The sequence below is a fragment of the Botryllus schlosseri genome, chromosome 9, assembly GCF_051294905.1.
Source record: "Botryllus schlosseri isolate E-star chromosome 9, Bs_hap1, whole genome shotgun sequence".
In the NCBI taxonomy this organism is placed as follows: Eukaryota; Metazoa; Chordata; class Ascidiacea; order Stolidobranchia; family Styelidae; genus Botryllus; species Botryllus schlosseri.
The window spans coordinates 13,261,068-13,283,902 of record NC_137244.1 but is presented as its reverse complement, the minus strand read 5'-3'; the positions used below and the strand labels follow the sequence as shown (position 1 = coordinate 13,283,902).

Below are 22,835 nucleotides of genomic sequence, written 5' to 3'. Positions count from 1 at the left end.
CTATATGTTCATTAAAAAAATTGTTTGTCAATTTTAGTGCCATATTTGTTGCGATTGCGATCATACACAAATGTGTCGTCAGAAGCGTTACACGTTATTACTACATTCGCCACCACCTATCTTTGTGGAAATGGATTTTCGGCATTCGTTCATATCAAATCGATAGCGTGAATTTTCAAGACACGACCGGTCGACCACGTATTTCAAGAAATGCAGTTGCAGAATTCGCTTTGAAATAAGAAAAGTCAACCCAATTTCTACATAAATAGTATGATTTTATTTTCAAGAAAAGTCATTTTGTTGCTGTTTATCACTAGCCTACAATTATTATTTGCACAGGACAGATGACGATTACGCGATAATTGAGCTAAATTTGAACTAAAACTTCGGGGGTCCGCGGGGGTCCGTGATGGTCCAAAAGGGGTCCACGAAGATAAAAAGGTTGAGAACCACTGCTCTACACCTTTCGCATAGCTAAATTTGCAGCTTTTGACAATCAATGCGAACGAATTACGATCGTCTTCACAACTACTTAGGGGAGATGTGGTACCGATGGATCACTGGGACCGAAAATACTTTGAAAATTCTCTATGATAATTCCATGATTGCACTCCGTGAACTTGTCTACAATTGCGTGCTGGCAACATCTTTCCTCACAGACAAAAAAATCCGACGTGCGCGAGCTATGGGGTCTCTCACAGATGTTTTTTTGTTTTGGGGGGTGTAAACTAAATTTAGATCGACATATACATTTTTCTTTGTAACCTTCAACACGAACAAACCAACAATCATTTCCTTGAGTGGAATTTTTTTCGATTCATGTACAAAATTAGTAGGGTGGGGACCGATGATACAATAGCCCAATCAAGCAATATAATCAAGCATACCAATCATGAAACAAATGAAACATGACTACGTACAGAAAATCTTTATGTAATAATTGCATATGATGTTTTATTGCTATAACGAGGTATTTGGAAGTCACACTGTCGATTTTCGGGTAATTTATGTACCCTCAAATTCATAAGTCCGAGCCTAAATCAAAACGTGATTTTATGTCAACATTTGAGTTAATATTTAATCTATTTTTTGACGATTGCAACCGAAAATTCTTCTTTGGCTTGCTGTAGCTTAGATTATAATACTGTGCAAGAAAAGTTGTCACATCTGAGTTTTTTAGGGTATATGTGTCATAGGTCCCCGGGTCGTGTGCCATTGGACCCACCGGATGGGGACCGATGACACGTTCGAGCAACAAATTTGAAACGTCCATAAATATTTTTCGAAATGACGGATATTCATGTATATGTGCGCGATAGGTAGAGCTTGTATCAAAGTGCTGAGCTAGCAAAAGATCTGCTGTTTTCGGCTGAATATTTTGGGGCCAGCGTTCATTTTCCAATTTTTGATCCATCGGTACCACATCTCCCCTACTTACTTGAGTAGATTTCAAGTCAGTCCATTCTACTTATACCTTAAGTAGTTTTAGGTTGCTTATGGAAGAAGTACTTCTACTCGTACTTGAGTAGATTTTTTCGTCGTTACTTCTACTTCTATATAACTCCTATATACCCTTTAAAATAGGCTTACCATAATTTGAGATCCTAAAAAGAGGCTCTGGAAGCTCCAAGAAAATTGCGTTACCTCATTTGGAATCGGGAAAGCAACATACTTTTTCAAATTTTTCAGACTTAGATTACTGGAGTAAAATCCAGAAAAATGGTAAATTTACCAAGAAATTGTGGTTGGTTGACTAAGAGAAAAGGTCAACTTTCCGGCTCAACTCCAGAAATACAGGTTTTCTTTCACACTTTACGTTGGTTGACACACGGAATTATACTAGGGTCACCATATTTTAGGGGTTGAATTCCGGACGCTATTCAGCGACCACTAGCGGATTTTAAACTGAGGTATGAGCACATTGTCTGTCAATGTGCCGTCACATTAGCAATGCTTTGCCTATCGACCAGATGGGGTGTCGATCAGGAGCATGCGGTCGTTTGCTCTCACCAGGACCGAAACCACATTCTTTCGGCCCACTCCCGTCCAGATAAACACTGATCTTGGGTCCACCATAGGCTAATGCAGTGGATCGCTACAGTTCAAATCAAAACGAGGTAAAATAGTTGTCTTTTAATGAGACACTTGATGGCCTAAACCGGTAGCCTACTTGTTGCACATCTGAACAAAATATTGTTACGTATTTTCAATTTCTTTTTTTTTGTATAGCATTTTTCGGTGGGTTTGTGCGGATGAATTTTATTTTTGTAAAAGTAGTGCGGATGGTGCTCAAATAGGTTGAAAAGCACTGAGCTAGGCTATTGCGCCATCCCTATAATTTGAGCTCTGGGGATTGTTAGGGTCGGTATTCTCATTTGGTCTGCACCAGATTTCTTCACGGGTCGAATGAAGTTGTCTGACCCGTCGGCCGTGTGTTTGACAGCCCTGATATATTATTAGGTCGGTGCAGATATGTAGTTGTGTATTGTAGCCAGGACCGAAATAACACTTTGAAGCCAACGCTCCCCCCCCCCCAAAAAAAAGCGCCGGCCTGGGGCCCACCATCGGGTGATCGATGCAACTTCTGGGTGCTTACTATATGCATCTGGTTTCTATGTGCATCTTAGTTTTAAAATTTTTGAATGTCAATGAAATCCGTTCTTATATATCTTCTCTCAGCCCACGTGATCAAAGTTGGCGGTACGGCTATAGTGGAGGTGATGGCTTTGAAAATGCTGGGAACGTAGTTGTACATCGCTAACTCGTGTTCACATTACACGGATAACACTATTTATGAGCAGAAATGCCGGTCCAACCCTTTATGGTCGCGACTCCATTTCCAGTTTGAAAATGTTCCATTGGCCACCTCAAAGTTTGGTAAGCTGATTACTAAATAAGATCAGCATTTTTGCTCGGACTTACTCACGTCCTATGTTGGTAGCTGATTAAGGTCAACATGTCGTCAATCCCCAGAAAAGGGAAATCGACCCCATTTTGAGAACCACTATCTTTCACTAAAGCATGTAAACGGCCGTACCAGCATTAGCAATATTCAGTTCACTTACGATTGCGATTAAAATAAGTCTTATTTACAGTAAATGACGATTATTTTGATTTATTTTTATTGTAGTTTTTGCGAGGACAAGGGTACCCATATCAAAAGCAATAAATGTGACACTAAATCGCGCGCCACGAAAAATTTCAAGTTGAATGAATCTTCCCTAAAATAACACATTGTTAGTGTTGATTTACGAAGTTTTGAGCTCCATTCAAGCCTTCACAATTCCGGACATTTCGGAATATTTCAGCATTTCCACTTGGACGCAGTTTAAAAAGTGAAATTCTGGACATGTCCAGGAAATTCCGGACGTATGGCAACCCTAATTACGAGAATCAATGAGCGAATAAGTTTGTATTCACACTCGTGGACCACCCTTGATATATGGGTGTGAATATGCTATACACCCGTGGTGCGCGAAACCAGAACCTACGTCAGACTTACACCACGGCAGTAACGTGCGGTGAGGCACTGACCCCCTTCCCCCCACACGCACGCGTATGGTACCTCATAAAGATACTCAAGGAAGTGAATAACAACATCAGCAAGAGAAAGCGGGTCGACGAGAGCATTTTCTAAGCACCTTGTTAGCCGTTGTAATTATACATTCCACAATACATATTTCGTTTTTCCTTTAGTGAAATATTCATTATGTAGCAGCTGTCCCAGCAGGGTGCCAATAATCTTCTCACGCACCCCTGCATCCAACCTCATTTCCCACGACCTTAATCTAAATGACAAAGTAATTTGCGAAGCACATGCTTTGAGAGATCGTTAAGTGTAGCGGGCGTGCTCGTGCTTCAGTGGCAGAGTCGTACATCGGCAATTAGATTCATTTCACTTTGTTCTTTCTATGTTTGTTAATATTATGCAGTATTATTTGATCCTGGTAAATCTACAAGTTTCCGTCCACTACTTACTACTACTTGGCTGTTATGTGTTATTATAGAAAGGTCCTTCGATCTGCGTGTGTGATCAGGAATGCAAAAGAACCAGAGCGGTCATTAGTCAGTCGGCTTTGTGTACAACAGGAACTGCATGTAGCATCTACTCCAATCGAGCACTATACCAGCGTGTCTTGCTTGCAACAAGTCATTGCATCGATCGCTACACATTATTTTAATTGATTCAATACAGACTGCTCAACGAAAAGAATGAAAGGAAAACCAACAAAACATTTATGGTCCAAATTTCGGGTATCTTGTCCTTTGCTCGTCCAATCCACTGTATCAGCAACACTAAATATTTCATTCACTAACATCGAACTAAAATGGTTGAAAACATCATTCAGACTGTGGAAAATCAGGGTTATATCCATGATTGCGTATGCAGATTTCCTTAGAATAAGATTCACACCAAAACGGTTTGCTGATTGAGTTTGTTTGTGTTATTCATGGTGTTTGTCGACTATGGTCATTTATACCAGGCCAATTTTCTTTATCCTTATTTCGTAGCTGCCAACTTGTAGCACGGCCCACTTCTAGGCTTTTTTGTAAGTCACCGGTTACACGGAGGAGATGGCGAGGAGGAGCCAGATAAATCTCCAACTATTAGGTAGGAATTCTGGAGTCGACCTCGGTCTGACTCACAACTTATTGGTGCTGTAGCTGTGGATTATACCACTACGCTATCTCGCCACCTAGCTAATGGAGTTGACGACCTGTTTCTTTTCACATCAGTCATCTTCACACTCAGGCTATCTATAGGCCCCTTCTCGTCATCTGATCCGCGTATAAGCGGTGCCTTACAAAAGCCTAGACGTGGACCTTGCTGCAAGTCGGCATGGAATCATAGCATGGAATTTCGACCTGGTATAATGACTATCGCTGTCGAAAACACAGTAAAGGCCGCAAACAACGACAACGCAGGCTACGTAAGTGGCTATCACATATCACAATTTAAGGCAGGTATGGATTGAAAATATAGCTATATATGCTTTTAAGGCGCTACCATCGAATTAACAGTGCAAATGAAACATTAAAACAAATTGGCCATTTTGTGTTCATGAAATGTAGTTATGCGTTAATTGATACACATGAAAAGCAAAGGAATGCTCCTGCGTATCAACATATGTTTCAACTCTTTTTATTTAGCGTTAGCATTACTTGAAACATTTCAATATGGGGTGGATGTAAATGCTATGTTAATTTTCCTTCGAATTGGGGTCGCTCCAAAAAAGGTTGCCGACCACTGGTCTATGATATGGTTTTGAAGGAAATAAACCGCGCATCATCTATGGAGGAAGCTGTGTAGAAATTGAGAAAACCAATTGTCCTGACTTGATGATACCCGGCACAGCGCGTTCAACCAAGACATCGTGACTAATTATCGCTACGGGAACACTGTGTCCTACGTGTCATTGTGACGCAGACGACCCAGCAGCTGTCGATATTCATTTTCACCCTCCATATTGGCAAACTATATATAATAACGGTATAAGTGTCTTAAAACATTGGATACTCAGCATTGTACACTATAGCTAGAACGGATCTGGTCACTATATACCTAGTAGGTTTTAGGCAACCCGGAAGTTATGCTGCAGGAGACCAGCACAAAGCTTCCGAAACGATTTTGTAGGGGATATTTTACAGGCGGCGCTAAAATTATTATGTAATACATGTTATGAACTTGAAAACTTTACAGTTTCAAAGCAGTTCGACCCAAATCGAGAACGAAAGCGACATCAGTTCGATCAGTGAACAATTTCAATTTGTGAATGTATGCTTATAGCAGGGGCGGGCAACTTCTCGGTCGGCGGGCCTTACATTGGAAAATGAAGTATACTTTGCGGGCCGAATTACAGATTCGATACATTAATCGCGTTTTATCCACCTATAGGCCTATACAAGGAATAAATCGTATTTATTGTAAACTTCATCTTTAGAGCATAGAGACCAAAATGTTTTTGTCAGCTGCTGAAGTTAATCAGACATCTGTCGTCGAATAAAGTTGTCAACAAGTTCGTTAAACTCAGGCTACACGTCACAGGTGGAATCAGTTATATTAGAACGCAGTCTTGTCTTGTAATGTTCACGGTCGAAAATGTTTGCTCGCAAATCTATATAGAACCGAACAGAACAAGTAGTTTCATGATCATCTTTCTCAGGTTGGGAAACTTGGATTCATTCTGTGACGCATAAAATTGGTCAATATTTTCAGATTGGAATTTCACTTTCCTGGTAGAAACTACTCTTCGGGCCATTCAAAATTCCGTCACGGGCCGGATCCGGCCCGCGGGCCGTAGGCTATGCTGCCCACCCCTGGCTTATAGCATAAAGCATATATGCTTCACAAGATAACGGCGGCACTTCTTAGAATTCGATGTATACGCACTGAGCGTGAACGCGAAGAGTCTATAACCAACAAAGTAGATCTATCACGTTGAAGAAAGAGCTTATACTTGAAACATATCTATACAATAAACAATACCAAACGCTGGAGAAAAACAAGATGCAGGAGCTATCAAAAGAAGACACCCATTGCCGATACGAATAGATTAAAGTCTGTCTTCTTTAATTTCTGTGTTATTAATTGGCACAATCGTGTTTTTGGTCGCAAATGAGCTCACACTGATATCATCGCGATTCTTAGCTGTGCTGTTCGAAAGTGATGACTTCCTCCTGTACAGTGAAAACAAGAAAATTGGATAATCAACAAACGACATCTGTTGGAGAATATGTAGCCTACTGAATTATACCTCCCCCTGAAAGATGTGCCAGGCGTGTAGTTGCCAACGTGACTGAGAATACTTTGTTGCAGTCCCCTACGAGCATTGCCAACAGCAGTTCCCCATCTCTTTCGAAAGTTTGACGCCAGAAATGTATAGAAAAACGGATTAATCGCGCTAAAATGAAGTAACGCTACAGTTATTCCAGATGGCCGCATATGTAGGCATAATACTGGTAACATTGTTCCTTACTACTGTTCGCATCCATATCTTAGTTCCTTATTGGTGACTGGTATACTTGTCTATCGAGCACTGACCTGTTTGAGTAAGCCAATACTATTGTGAAATTCGTGACAGCGGAGCAGGTGCTTGCATGTAGTTGTATGCCATTGAGACGAGCAAGATTAAATGAATGGTAGGGGAGCCAGCATATAACGAAGGTCGAAACTAGACCGGACACCATTCTAGTGACTCGTTTTCTTGTGTCGTTCGATCGAGACTTGCTTCCTGGAATAAGAGATCATCTTGTTTAGTTCACGTGAGACAGTACCAGCTGATGCAGAGATCTCATCAGCAGGGCGCCTTTTCTACCTAAAAAACGCAATATTTTAACCTACAAATCGTAATTGAAATGTTTTGATCTTAAAAAACTAGATTTTGAAAAAAAATTGCCCTCATGTGTTTAAATTAGGTGTTTTCGAACATAAAGTTATAATTGTACCACATATCTTCATTTCTGGTTGGAACTGTCTGTTCTTACGAAAGTAGCTCGGCCCGTAAAAACTTCGTGGTACGTTGAGTATAACATTATGTCAACCTATTTGATTCATTTGACCGTTTATGATTTATAATGAGCAGAGAATCGGCCGCCTAAAACTCTGAAGAAGTCTACAAGATGTAAAATGACAAATTAACCGACAGTACAAACATCTACGATACAAACTAAATGCCTGTTTACAAAAATCTTTGTACATTGTAAATAGGGTTTCAATATTTTGGAAATCTGAAAAGAGGACACTTTTTCAAAATTCGCAGACTTATAATACCGGAGAAAAATCGTGAAAAAATGGTAAATTTATTCCACTTCGTGGTCGGTAGACTAAAAGAAAAAAATCCGGCTCAACTATCGAAATAGATTTTCTTTCACATTATCAGTGGGTTGAACTCGGAACCTAGTTTGAGTATTTTCTAGGGATGTTGTGAACTCTGAAAGGTTCAGGTTCGTGTGAACGTGAACCTTTTAAAAATGTTCTGTGTGAACACGAACGTGAACCTCATGACGTCACGTGACGTCATAGCGCTAATTCGAACCCTATCTTTCAATGAAGTGATAGCTTATATTAATGCACACGATACCTAGCGACGACGCGGGCCCCATAATGCCACAATGCTGAACTACATATTGGCGTTTTAAACGTCTCCAAATGTATCAACTGAGGCAATAAAATTATATATTAATCCCACAAAATCAATGTTTTTCGTCGCTTTGCCAACAATTACGATGAGGACTTGCCAGGGAATATAAACTTACGCCTCAACGGTCTAGGCCGGACCGGACCGGAATGTATTCGGCGTCTGGGTATTGTTACATTGATAATGAGCAGAGTGTAAACGGGTTTCTATCCTTCCTACCAATATTACTCCACAAGTTATACAGCAGTAGCCAACACCTCAATCGCACGGATTTGGTCCTAATGATAGGCCTACAGTACGCGTACTAGATACCCAGTACGCGTGCTAGATATTTTACATCAGAAAACGATATCAATCTCATTGATTGGTTGAATAAGCATCATTCTCTGGCTACTTCGTTCGTGATGTTGTGTGATTGCGGGTCAAGCTCACATCAGAGAGTCACCCAGCTTTTCGTTTGTGAATATTTAGTGACTCTCTAAACTCTCTAAACGAGCATGCACCTTGACAATCTCACAAATCTTACTGGCTTTGCTACAAAAGTTTGCTCGAAATACCCAGCTTTTCGTTTGTGAATATTTAGTATTTCGAGCAAACTTTTGTAGCAAAGCCAGTAAGATTTGTGAGATTGTCAAGGTGCATGCTCGTTTAGTGTTGATCTTTTTAATGCTGCCAGCACCATGCATAGGGGGTCTCGTATTTGAAATGCAATAAATTTGAACCAAAGATGTTATAATGAAGTGAAAATTGTAATATTTGATAAAGATTCACAGTGCAGAACCTACCAAGGTTCTGTTGTGAACGCGAACCTCTAAATTTCCGAGGTTCACACGCAGAACGCGAACGTGGACCTCACGTTCACACCATCCCTAGTATTTTCGCGATCACGAAATCAACTGACATGTCACCGATTTGTTCCCAATGGAGACCAAAGTGAGACCGCAACACCGCTGTCGGATGATTATATTGTGGCTCATGCTATGGACCTATATGCCACATTTGCATTCTTGAAGGATTATTTATAGGAGGTATTTCCTACCAAAAAGTCTCAACGCATGTTAGAATTGTACTTGATAATATAAGTATTATTCAGTCCACTATATAAGAATTGCTTCGCGGGCCGGGTGTGAATAGTCTGGCGGGCCGTATGTTTGACACCCCTGACCTTTGCCAAGATGGATGTCTGATTGAAGTACTTTCGACTTCTTCCTATCATTTCTTTTATGACAATGTTGTAGCGTGTTGGATCGACGAAAATAATTAAAAACAAACGACCGAACGTATATACTACTGTCATTATCGTCCATTGGCACATCGTCCGACTCCTATGAACGAAAGCACGCACCAAAGAAGAAATAAGCATTCGGAGTTTCTTATAGCACGTATTAGGGATGGTGTGAACGTGAAATTAGCCTTATGATGTTGGGAAAAGTATAGTTACCGGGATGAAGGTAGAATGATTAGAATGGCTGCTGCTATTAACCATTCCCCGCCGTAAATGTGCTCCCAAAATTGACTAATCCCTAGTCCCAGTGTACGATATAGAAAGCTGCTAATTGTTTCTATCAGGATGCTCAACTACTATTCCTCCATCGCTTTTCTGACTGTGATGTCAGTGGACCGATACATGGCCATCAATTCAGCGATGAACCAAAAAGTACGAAAGTTTCGAACCCGAAAAGCAGCGTGCATCGTCAGCGGATGTACCTGGTTGATATCATTTCTCAGTATCATCAATATTTTGACTTAAGCCACAGTACACGAGTGTGATTGTACAATAACGTTCCCGGGTACGTTAATCCATCGTAAAAATTCACCAATGCCTACGGTTGCATTTAAAACAAACGGTGTGTGAAAAACTGTGTTGTAAAACATGTTTTAAACAGTGTTTTGAACAAAGGCCTGTAACAAAACAAAATTGTGTTTTTTTAAGTTGTAAAATCATGCTATAATCGTGAAAATACTAGGGATGGTATGTACGCGAGGTTCACGTTCGCGTTCTGTGTGTGAACCTCGGAAATTTAGAGGTTCACGTTCACAAACGAACCTTGGACCTTGGCAGGTTCTGCACTGTGAACCTTTTTCATATATTAAAATTTTCACGTCATTATAACAGCTTTGTTTGAAATTTATTGCATTTCAACTGCGGTCCACTCTATACATGGCACTGGCAGCGTAAACAAAATCAACACCAAACGAGCCGAGCATGGACCTCGACAATATCAAAAATGTTACATGCGTTATTAAAATGGTTTTCTCGTAATATCCAGATTTCTGTTTGTGAATATTTATTGACTCTCTGCTGTGAGCTTGACCCGCAATCACACAACATCATGAGCAAAATACGCTGCACATGTGTAGTCAACGAATGTGGTTTATTCAACCAATCAATTAAATTTATATCGTCGTCTGATGTAAAAAATCTATCAGCGTAATACGGGGTCCTTCGCGATTTTATATGTTTATTGTATCATAAAAAACAAATCCTTGCGATTGGGTTGTTGGCTACTGCTGTACAACTTGATAATGGGGTAAAACCCACAGCACATTCTGCTCAATATCAAGGTAGCAACACTCAGACGCTGAATACATTGTCCGGTCTGGTCTAGACCGTTAAGTCGAAAACTTATGTTCCCTTGCAAGTCCTGGTTGAATTTTTTGGCAGAGTGACTTCACTGAAATGTAGGGTTGGAATTAACAATATGACGTCCGTGACGTCATGCACTTCACGTTCGCGTCCACGCAAAACCTTTCAAAAAAGTTCGCGTTCACACGAACCTGAACCTTTCAGAGGTTCACACCATCCCTAGTACGTATTGCTACTGTGTGACCCGGCCGACCAAAACCACCTATGCGGGTTCGAGTCCGACCGAGGTCGACTTCCGAATTCCGATACTTAAGTGTTGGAGGTTTTCCTAGGCTAGGCTCCTCCTCGCCCCCTCATCCGCGTCAGCGGTGTCTTACAAAAGCCTAGAGGTGGGCCGTGCTATGAATCGGCAGTTACGGAAAATAAGAAGAATACCGGCCTGTGGTGTAAATGACCATAGTAGTCGACAAACACCACGAATACCCCAAAAAGCAGCAAACAAAACCACCTACATGACTACTTATCAACGTAGGATATTACTCTTACCAATCGTTAGTGGTTTCATTATGCGGCGTAGAATGAGAGCATAAGATACACAGATGATGATAAGAGGAATCACGAACGCTAGCAGAAAGTTACACACAAGCCAAACTTTTGAAGACTTGGAAGCACGGCTTTCTCCCAAACTGCACCCAATATTGCCAACTGTGTCCATCAACCTGTCAAAATAATGTATTCACAATCATGATTTGAATCAGCGGTTCTATCACTTTTATCTGCCCAAGACATACAACGTACAACACCATACACGAGACAGACACTATTCAAAATGATAAACATATAGAAGGGGGTCGATACGACCAGATATGGTCTCGTTCAAACTTGGTCGTTCGCTTTTCCTTGCTCTTTTCATTCGTTTCTCATGCGTCCTTCCCCGGGTCTTTCTCTCGGCTATATTTTTGAAAGAGTCCGTATAGCAACAGCGAAGTTGGAAGTAGAAGCGCAAATTAATCTCTGTCACTTTGAATCGGGCTATAGGCCTACTGTCGAGACTAGAACCGAGGTATTTTGCGTCGATAGCGGCGAATTTACCAAGTGTACGGGTCGTGGGATTATTGCCGCAATTGTCCATATATGATAGAGAGGCTATATTTGAAACTGGTCGATATCTAACATCTTACTCCCAGCGCTCGCTCAAATTCAAAGGGTTTTAGATACATTGCTGGATCCAGGGCCCACAAACGATTTATCCCTGTGATAGGGTTCCACATGTAGCCCACAAGGTCTAAAATGTTGAGAACAACGGGACTAACGTGTCAATCTATGCAATACAATAAGTAAACAATTTCGATGTAGAAGCTATAAGATACTAAAGGATATTTGACTTACTCCTCAATGCTAAGCACATCGTCGTCCAATGTATGATTGGAGTAATCATCACTCCTGGAATAATAACATATAATGTTATCATTGTATATAAATTTTCGGGACTGAGCTTGCATAAACCTACCCTAGACCGGAGGTAGACGAATCGTTGTCAGGGAAATCGTCGTAACTGTGAAATATGCAGACTGCAATTTATCAAAGTCATTACACCAGTGGTTCTTAAACTGGGGGCGCGCCTCCTTGATAGACGTGAACGCATCTGATATGTGGAGGGGGGACGAAGCTGCGGTCAATGAAGAACATTCTGGTTGTATTTGTGATATGACGCGGTAAGGGGGCGTGGAATTTTTCACCATCATAAAGGAGGCGTGCCAAAAAGTTTGAAAACCACTGCATTATACCGACAAGGGCAAGTCTACTTCATATATCCGTATTGTGCCTTGGAAACGTGAGTGAGAGGGCAGCCTACACTTCACCATGCAACTCTTGAACATGTGGGTTAAAATTACCGTTAGAGCTGGTTTAGAGTTGGGTTTACATTAAAGTTAATGCCCCTATTGGGATTAGGATTAGAGTTAGTTTGGGTTAGGATTAGTGTTCGTTCAACTTCATAATGTTACATGCCCGACTGTCGCTTTTCGTCGTGTTGCATGCTCAAATATCGGGCAACCATTCGCAGCATGGCCTACAATGTTGAATCCCCCGAATCTAACCGGCACCATAATCTTAGGATATCGTAAAGTATCGTCAGTAAATTATTTTCTAGGCAGATCAATATTGTGAGTCACCCGTCGAAACTGAATTGAACAATGATATGCCTCGGCTGCACCGATTTCAGCTCGAGTGTATATGTATTCATTTATATTGTGCGACAAGCGTTACAGTGATTGGCCAGTATATAGCTCAGATAACGATATATTGTAAGGATAATGTAATTAGATTTCATCCACGATTCCAATGCGATGCTCCGTACTGAGAAACCAAAAAGAGGGCAGGAGACACTTGCACAAACACATTGACTCATGAGCTAGCAGGAGAGTAGGCCTATATGCCGCCCAAGTTATACAAAACGAAAGTAACCAAAAACATTTCGAATTTACCAGCTGTCGTTGTTAATTTTGTTGCTCCTAATTGTCATGGATTTTCGTTATCAAATGGTCGTGGATCATACCATAAGTTGGTACGGGGTAAAACTAGGATTCTTTTCACCATTCCTGAGCGGCCAAAATAGCCCCCTGTATCACGGTAATAGGATTTATATTGAAAAATTGCACCTATATCTGTAGTGTCATTAATCATTTTGCGTTTTTCGCAATTATGCATCCCCTAATTCCAAGGTGCTCACATACGTAGCTAAACGTAGGGGAGATGTGGCACTGATGGATCACTGGAACCGAAAACACTTGAAAAATTCTCCATGATAATTCTATGATTCCACTCCGTGAATTTGTCTACAGTTACATGCTGACAGAATATTTCCTCACATGCAAAAAAATTCGACCTGTGCGAGTTGCGCGGTCTGTGACGAATGATTTACGTTTTAGGGGTTGTAAAGTAAATTTGGATCGACATTTGCATTTTTCTATATCACTTTTCAGACTAACAAACCCGCCATAATTTTTGATGTGAAGTATTGGACTTGTATCAGGGTATATAATGGCACCAGAGTTGGATCAATTGTAATTTGTAATTGAGCTGAATGTAATTAATTACATTGTTCAATGTAATTGTAATGTAATTGTAATTGAAGCATTTTTATTTTGTGTAATTGTAATTGTAATTTGACAAAAATTTTGCTCAATTACAATTTCAATTACATTGAATTGCTATTGAGACCTGACAAGCACAACATAAAATAATTGACTTATAATGCATTCTCTTTAAATGTCGACAAGGAATTTGGTAGATCCATTCGTGGAAGCCCTTGACTGCTCCCTTGTGGGCGAAGTTTTTTTTATTTTTACCGCTATGCTGGCCTCGGCTGTCATTGTATACAATTTTTAGATTACTAACCAACGGATAGATTCGCAACACGTGACTCACGATTGAATACGCCGAGAAGCGAACTGCTGAGCCGGCTGAAAGCAGCATAATTGATAGTCCCATAGCTGGCGATCCAAGCGTCGAAATTTGATATGTATGGTCCTAATCGACAGCTAGTGTCGCACTGATTCCGCAATAAAAGTATATTTCCAGGCAATGGTACCATCCAAAAATAGTCGTGAAAGTCTGGGAATCGGCATTGTTCTGAACTATCGCTGGGCGTAATTGGTCATGGTCATTGTTGTGGTCACGCTGCTGCGGCGCTCTCACTTTTCAGAACAGTCGGCCTTAAACGGCTATTTTGGAGCAGTTACATTGCCCTGACGAGATTTTAATTTGTATTTTCGGAATTAGTGCATCAATAGCTTACGATAAAGACCAGATGCATCAAATCTGGACGCTTGGATCGCCAGCTCTAGGACTACAAAGTTTGCTGCTTTAGCTGGCTCTGCAGTACGTTTGTCGGTGCATTCATCCGTGACTCACATTTTGCGCATCTATCCGTGGGTTGGCAATCTACAATACGATTTCAGATCACGATGCTGCATCGTTACTTCGTCTGGCTAACTAACCAGACCACTGGATATTATATAACGTCTTATCTGACAAAGCACGGTTTTGTTTTTACTCCTCATCCTAATTCCTACGTCCCTCGATAAAAATAATATTATTTCTTTAATTATATACTATATACGCAAATCCAACACGTGCATATATTATAATACTTTTTTCAACGACATACTGCACCCTATCCTTAATCCTAACCCGTAGGAAATTAGGTAAATAACATTTTACATTCCCAATTACGTGAGCCATAATTACCGAGCATACAAAACGCGCTTATATTACGTCACAATGACATCTTACATAGCATACTATGTACGCTAGAGATGTACAGGATCAGTATTTTGGATTCTAACAGGTCAGGAATCCGGGTGATTTTTTGGCAACAGGATTGGATCCGGATTCCAAATTTTACTGTTTTGCCGGATCCGGATCAGGACAGGATTTTTATTTTGACGAAAACCTGATCAGAATCATGTCAAACATGTTTAGATTCAAAAAAAGGTAAAACTTATTTTCTCTTAAACTATATTTTTTACATGTGAAAGTCTGATAATATATATTTTCCGCTTAGGAAATTTCTGCGGCAGAAACGTGAAACGTCTTGAGATCTTGATGTTGGTTGATATCATTTGGGTTTCATTTGTTATTCAGAATGTCAGAGATTTTAGAATTGATAGCTCTGAATGACGTTGTCACGGCTGACGAAAATACCGTCAAAAAGACGATAAGTTATGTTTGGTGATAGCACCGACATTTGGTAGACAAGCAAGATGGGAAATATGCTGGGCATGCTTTGTGCTGTCAATACCATCTCAAAGTTCAACTGATGACCTCGAAGACTATATTAGATTAAGAATCCTTTGAGTGACTCAGAGAATGGAGATGGCATTGGCTTACTGAAGTATTGGACGAATCCCAGTGCAGTTGCCAGGTATCCAAATCTCAGTAGACTGGTTGTTGGGGTAATCAAAATCAGTATTGCTGCATCAAATGCATCCAGTGAAAAGGCGTTCAGTTAGTGTGGGAATACTATTGACAAAAAAGATCCTTACTCTCAACTGACAGCTTAGATGCTTTAGTTGTAGTGAAAAGTTCTGGTGACGATGTTTTCAAGTGAGGTCAGGCTGATTTTGTCATTATTTTTTTTTTGTCAGTCTATATCTTAACGATGACCATATGTTGCAATTCTTGAATACAATTCCAGTTATCATCTGTCTGTTTGCAGTATGTAAACTATACACTCTTATTTTGTAAGTTCATCCTGCCTTCAGCTTCTGTTGATGTTTATTTTTTCCAGAAATCACATATGGTAGTATAATATTTCCCGCTGCTCATAGTAACATGGATAATGAAGCAATTTTTGAAAACAGGATTATTTTTGGACTCGGATACTGAAATATGCGATTGCAACAGGATCAGGATTGGATCAGGATTATGATATCATGAAACAGGATTGGATCAGGATCCCAAAAAATCATGATCCGTACATCTCTAATGTACGCACATAAACGCATTTATTACTACACAATCTGAACTAGACTTGAATTGTTGCTAAATACGACGCTACGGTTGTCAAGGAGCACGGTTGAATTTATGATTATTCAATTACATGTTCAACAGCAGCAATTGTAATTGTAATTGTAATGTAATTGAAGCATGCAAGGAGCAATTGTAATTTTATATTTTCAGCATGGAGTAATTGTAATTGTAATGTAATTGAAACATGCATGAAAGTAATTGTAATTGTAATTGTAATAAAATGGAAGAATGTAATTGGTCCAACTCTGAATGGTACAAATTCTTTGAATCAGTACAATCCTCAAGTGGACTATTTTCAAGTCAATTACAATATTTATGGGGTGGGGGACCTATGGTACCATAGTCAAATCAAGCAAAATAGATGGACCAACTAATCGCTTAGCAACAGAAACTCGCCTACATATATAGGCTGTAAATCATAGTTACCTGTGGTGTTTTATCGCTATTACGATGTATTTGAAAGTCAAAATGTCGATTTTCGGGTAATATGTATGTGGCATTAATTTTGTAAGTTTAGGCGTAAATGAAATCATGATTTTATGCCAACATTTGAGTGGATGTTATCTATTTTATTGTTGAAGGTCGCGGCGAAACATTCTTCATATGATTGTAGTAGCCTAGGGTTGCCATACGTCTGGAATTTCCCGGACATGTCCGGAATTTCACTGTTCAAACTAGCGTCCGGGAGGAATTTCGAAAATATGCCAAATGTCCGGAATTTTGACGTAGCCTCATAATTTTTTTCGTAAATCAACATAAAAATAATATTGTTTGGGAATATTTATGCTGATGTATGATATTTTTCTTCGCGCTGCCTGCGATTTATCATCACATTTATGGATTTTAATATGGAGACTACCACCCTCGCAAAAACTGCCATCGTTTGCCTTTATTCTGGGGTTTGCGAATATGTTGAACGTAATCAGCTTCGAAATAGCCCGTAAGTAAGTCTGGGCAAAGGTGCTGACTTCTTTTAGTAATCAGCTCGTAAAATTTTGATCTTGGCCACGGAACATTTTCAAATTGGAAATAGAGTCGCGACCATAAAAGGTTGGAAACCAATGGATGCGGGGTGTTTATAAAGCTCCGTGGTGCGTCCCGGCATAAAGATGATTAACAAGCTTATCGGTAGGACATGGACATAATCTAACGATGTCCAATTTCGCTCCCAGTATTTTCGAACTCATCATCCTCCACCAGCACTACCGCTAACTCTGATCATTTGGGCGGAAAGTAGTATCTATAAAGTAATATATGGAACGACCAATATTATTGACAGAATTCATTCAAATAATTTAGCGACCAGATGCATGTAGAAACCAGATTCATATAGCAAGCACCCCCTCCCCTTCAGAAGTTGCATCGATTACCCTCTAGTGTGGGCTCGAAATCATTGTTTATTTGGGCGGAAAGGAGCTGCAAACATGTGCTTTCGGTCCCGGTTACACAACACACAGCCATATACTCCTGAACCGGACCGTGACCACCTCTGGTCCATGAGCAAAGCTTTGCTGGTGTGACGTCATAACTCATTTTGAAATCCACTGGTGGGCACTAAAGAGTGTCTGGAATTTGAGTTGCTGAAATATGGGAACCCTACTGTAGCTTAGCTTATAGTACGCAACAAAGCAAGTTAATAAATTTGAGTTTTTGAGCGTATGTCTCATAGGTCCCATTATCGTGGGACCACGTTCATAGATATTTTTTGAAAAGGTGGATATTCATGTAAATGTCCGCGATAGGTAGCAGAGATGAGCATGGATTAGGATTAGGTTTTGAAAAAACAGGATTTGTGAAATTTTGACGGATTTGGATTAGACATTTTTTTCGGAACGGATTAGGATTGGATTTACCTATTTTCTGGGAGATTGAAATGTCGTGTGGCGAATGGCGACAAACTTTATTCAGATCAGTTATTAATGTACTTAGGGTTACTAAGTTATCTTGAATCAAGTGAATCGTTGATTGTGAAAGAAAATTTTTGAATCCCTTCATTGCATAAATTAGTATTTTTTCTGAATTTCCAGTTGGAATCGGATTAGGATTGGACATGGACTTGAATAAGAAAAAGTGATGGATTAGGATTTGGATTTGGATTTCGAGGTTCGGATTTGGATTGGATTAGGACATAGAAATTTCAAATCCGCTCATCTCTGATAGGTAGAGCTTGTATCGAAGTGTTGAGACAGCAAATGATCTGCTATTATAGGCTGAAGATTTGAGGGCCAGAGATCATTTTGCAATTTTTGATCCATCAGTAACCACATGCAGACCTGGTACATGCATGCATGGGTACATCCATGGTGTACCATGCAAATCGTTTGAACCAAATTGCACGTGCACATATGCGATACATGAAAACTCATCTTACTTGTAAACAGGAAACATATCCTCAAATGTCTTTCCTAATAAAATGAAGCACCGGTGTTAGAATGAAGGAGTTGGCTGGTAAAGCTGTTATAATAGTCAAGATAACTGTGATCCCTATCAGGGCTTTGGAGCAGCCGTAAATTTTACCTGCTCCTGCTCCGGCTCCGGAGCTTTCTTCTATCATACATTAGCTCCGGCTCCAGCTCCGGAGCCGCATTATTACCACTCCTACGGCTCCAGCTCCGGCTCCGGCTCTGAAATTATCGAATGGGCCTGTCTCTATCAGGGGTGCCCAGCCCGCGGGCCAAATGTGGCCCGCGAGGTAATTTCCGATTATATTATCGAAAATGAATTGCTCAGATTGTGAACTTGCAATGCCAACCAAAAATTACAAGTCTGGCTGCGACACTTGGGATGTTGATGACTAAAATATCAGTTCCGACGCATTGGGAGATCTAGGGTCCAGTCACATTTTCAGTAAGTCGTCGTACATTACAATAAACTAAAATAGTAGTGAAATTTTTCTTCACGCTTTGCGTGTTTATTTGTCACACGATTTTTTGCTTGTTAGGCTACCCCCTACTGAAAATGAAAAAAAAAAACGCCTATTTTACCCGATTGAGTCTAACTGTATTCGCAACTGCAGGAGAAAGTCTTCTCGCGTTTGCGCTCGCATAAAGATCGTCCACCTTGAAATGTAGGCACAAAATGATTGTCGCATATTATCGGAGATTTTCGATATCCATGTGGCCAGACGCCGAATAGTCGTGTCCTTGCAAACTGAGCCTAGCGAGCGGTATACAGTAGACCCGCAATATACTCAAGTAATAATATTATTGACCTAATTTATTTATAAACTTTGAAAATTTTACCCGCTTGGCGCGGCTAGTGGACCGCGCACTCGTTCGTCCACTGCATGCATGTGCCCCTTTAGACGAAAATATTGGCCATTCCTGGTCTATATAGATTACTAATCTACCCATAGGTTAGTTATCTATAGTAATCTAGTCTAGAGTCTGTCAGCCGTCAGTAACATCCAATCTAGCTACGAAGACATAGGTGCCGGCTTGTGACGTCATACTGAATACTTGTCGATAACATTGTAGATGTACCAGAACGGACTTTAATCTATGCCATTGCTGTGCAGAGCATTCAAATTCAGGCCTGCTGTTCAATTATGATAAATCAGCAGATGTGGTTGTTGCATATATAATAGCATCTTATGAAATACGTCGGAGCCGGAGCTACTCCTCAAATAACGGGCTCCAGCTTCGGCTCCGCCTCCGGCTGGATTTTATACAGAGCTCCTGCTCCGGCTCCAGCTCCGGTGAAAATGCACGGCTCCGGGGCTCCGGCCCCGACTCCAAAGCCCTGATCCCTATCCCAGAAATAAAACGGCACATGTGAATTTTTACAAGGGATCAACGTACCTGGGAATGCGATTGTGCAATCACACTCGTGGACCGTGGCGTAAGTCAAAATATTGATGACACTGAGAAATGAAATCAACCAGGTACATCCGCTGACGATGCACGCTGCTTTCCGGGTTCGGAACTTTCGTACTTTTTGGTTCATCGCTAAATTGATGGCCATGTATCGGTCCACTGACAGCACAGTCAGAAAAGCGATGGAGGAATAGTAGTTGAGCATCCTGATAGAAACAATAAGCAGCTTTGTATATCGTTCTTTGGGACTAGGGATTGGGGAGATGCGATGTGCACGTCTCTTTAATCAATCTTGGGAGCACATTCACACCGGGCAATGGTTAATAGCAGCAGCCATGCAAATCATTGTAGCTTCATCTCGGTAACTATACTTTTCCCAACATAATCAGGCTTACTTTATTGCCTCCGATATCTTGCACCAGGCAATGCCGTATGTCCATCGACCAAGCAACATTGTTCGAGCTTGGAAAAAGACTTGAAAAAGGAAGATGAAGTCTGCAATGGCCAGTTGCAATATATATATGTTCGTGACTGACTTCTCATATTCTCTGTAAATATAGATGTTCGAATAAATTCAAGTGATTCTTGATCTGCGGGCTACTGGAAAGAGCGCTAGTGGATTATCAGGTTTTGGTGGTCATCTTTCTAGAGCAGAGGCTCTTAACCTTGACTAACCTGCCAATCACTGACGGTAATCCCCAAGCCTTCGCGAAGCACCAAAATTTCGTCAACCCATGAAATATATTTATTACAATACACGTCCATCTACACATCTATAGCCTACTAATATATTGTTATAGATTACTGGTGCTCAAAGTGTAGGATGTTTCGGCGTCTCTAAATAGCGCTTAAAACTGGGCTGTGATATTAGTATAGGGTATCATTTAAACCATATGGCGCTTAACACTTTGACTGCCAACAATCCTAAATATAGGATTTTACTCAATCCCATAAAGTGCCAGCGATCCTATATTTAGGATATTTTTGAAATGAGTACAGTAATGTCCGGAATTGGTTCTATCCCCGGATTACGGCTGTATCCGAGGCTAGTGAATAGGCTTGTTGTCATAAACCACCATTTTTGTTGCCGGAAGTATTTTTTTAAAATCACATCTGCATACAATAGGTCAACCTTTTTTTGGTGTGACCACTAGGTGGCTTTTCATAAAATGAGCAGCAAAAAAATTGAAATATTTTTATAATTCCTTGATGTTGAAAAAAAATTTTTTTTTCATAAGTTGCGCAAGGTTCGCACTTATCAGCACGCACGATTCCAGCCAAATATCCAACTAGTCAAAAATTCATTGTTCGCTGGCGTTTACTGGCAATTTCCATAATAGGCCTTGGCAGCTAAAGTGTTAAAAACACTTTGCTTAGAACTTGCACTAAACCAGGGTCCAACAACACGCAGCCTGAGGATATTTTTGTTGTATTTGTATTACTTCTTTTGTGGTAACCATGACCGTGTTAGAGAGCACAATGGTGTACTGACGTGAAGTTTTTAAAAACGTGTTTGCTGAACTGTGTGGCCTGCTTAGTTGCATACTTACGACCAACGGCATGCAGCTACGAAATTTGAACAATGGCGCGCATCACAGTAAAGATGATTTGATATTTTTCCACCATACCTATGTCATTGACAATCGTGTTGGTGGATCACGAGTCACAACTTCACAAATATGTCATTTCCACTAACGTGAGTAACTGCGTAGCTTTGTACTATAGGTATCACACGCTACTATATAAGTATACAACCATTCGAATTTTACAGCCTTTCATGGTAAACAACAGTACCAAGACTTTAATTCTCGTTGTTCTAAGTCTTAGTTGCAAGGAGCACATATGATTTCAGTATTCGGAAAAATCGTCTCGTACTATACTCTACGCGAATCATCGGCATTAACACACTATTCAGATTCGAGTACTCAAATTATTATGCCCGGACATACCCGCGACCCGCTTTGAGTTGGCGACCCCTGGCCTACACAAATATGAGCCACTCACTTAAGAACTGTGATGATGAATATTACGAGGCAATTCGCAATAATCCCAACCGTAGCAATGATGGTATACAAAATTGGAACGGCGAAATCCTCCGAAGTACAGTCGTTTGGATCTTCGTAAGTCGAGTTCTCTATATCCCAAAAATCTGGCACACCACTCATCGCGATCAATATATATTATGCCGACAATGCAGTCGGTGGTTAACTTTTTAGATGTCGTTAATCCTGCAAGGAACATATGATGCATTATTACTATTCGATTTTTTTCTAGAGATAGCAGAGTAGGATACATTCTCTCTAAGTAACCAATACCAAAGTACACTGAAAGGACCGTGATGTTTAAATCAGGGGCGGGCAACATACAGCCCGCGGGCCGGATCCGGCCCGCGAAGGCATTTCGACTTGCCTCCAGAGAGTTTCTATCGTGAAAGTGAAATTCTAATCTGAAAGTAGGATTGAATGGTCTATTCATATTGAAATGAACCCGAATGTTTTCGGCTGACACTGGTCACGGGTAAAATCGTCAGCAACCAGTACAGAATTGGAAAGGACATTGTATATCAACAATCGTAGAAAACGTGCATCACGCTCGGTGAAAAGCTCGCCCATGACTCATCCGCTCAAGCTTGATGCTGAGTGATCAAAGGTCAGAAACTATGCCACTGGCACTGGATAATCCCGCTTGTGCAAAAAATTATCGAAACGACAGATTTCGCGTCATCGGAAGGGGCCGCTCACACTTTCATCTGTGTGCTTG

The 22,835-nt window shown here is 40.6% G+C and overlaps 2 protein-coding genes across 2 annotated transcripts in view; both read right to left on the bottom strand.

Moving 5' to 3' along the window:
- Positions 1-5,961: 5,961 nt before the first annotated feature.
- Positions 5,962-22,835, bottom strand: part of LOC145447227 (kappa-type opioid receptor-like) — a 90,971-nt gene continuing 74,097 nt past the window's right edge. Inside the window, exon 7 of the transcript XR_013917496.1 lies at positions 5,962-6,493. The gene's annotated coding sequence lies outside the window, so the exon portion shown is untranslated. The remainder of the gene's footprint in view (positions 6,494-22,835) is intronic.
- LOC145446616 (somatostatin receptor type 2-like) lies at positions 6,488-22,322 on the bottom strand. Its single transcript, XM_080324962.1, has 10 exons — positions 22,080-22,322; positions 20,471-20,623; positions 20,061-20,281; positions 18,632-18,665; positions 12,236-12,280; positions 12,115-12,168; positions 11,272-11,444; positions 7,043-7,232; positions 6,756-6,902; positions 6,488-6,678 (listed from the first exon to the last, which is right to left on the bottom strand). Exons 1-10 carry the CDS (start codon positions 22,238-22,240, stop codon positions 6,555-6,557), a joined length of 1,302 nt encoding a protein of 433 aa, XP_080181088.1. The 5' UTR covers positions 22,241-22,322; the 3' UTR covers positions 6,488-6,554.

Bases quoted from the DNA above. Each gene is read 5' to 3' on its own strand.
- LOC145446616 (XM_080324962.1), bottom strand. From the start codon at position 22,240: ATGAGTGGTGTGCCAGATTTTTGGGATATAGAGAACTCGACTTACGAA. The intron at 20,282-20,470 runs GTAAGCCTGATT...TGTTTCTATCAG, and splicing joins AAGATATCGGAGGCAATAAA to GATGCTCAACTACTATTCCT. The intron at 7,233-11,271 runs GTAAGAGTAATA...CTCTTATTCCAG, and splicing joins AATGAAACCACTAACGATTG to GAAGCAAGTCTCGATCGAAC.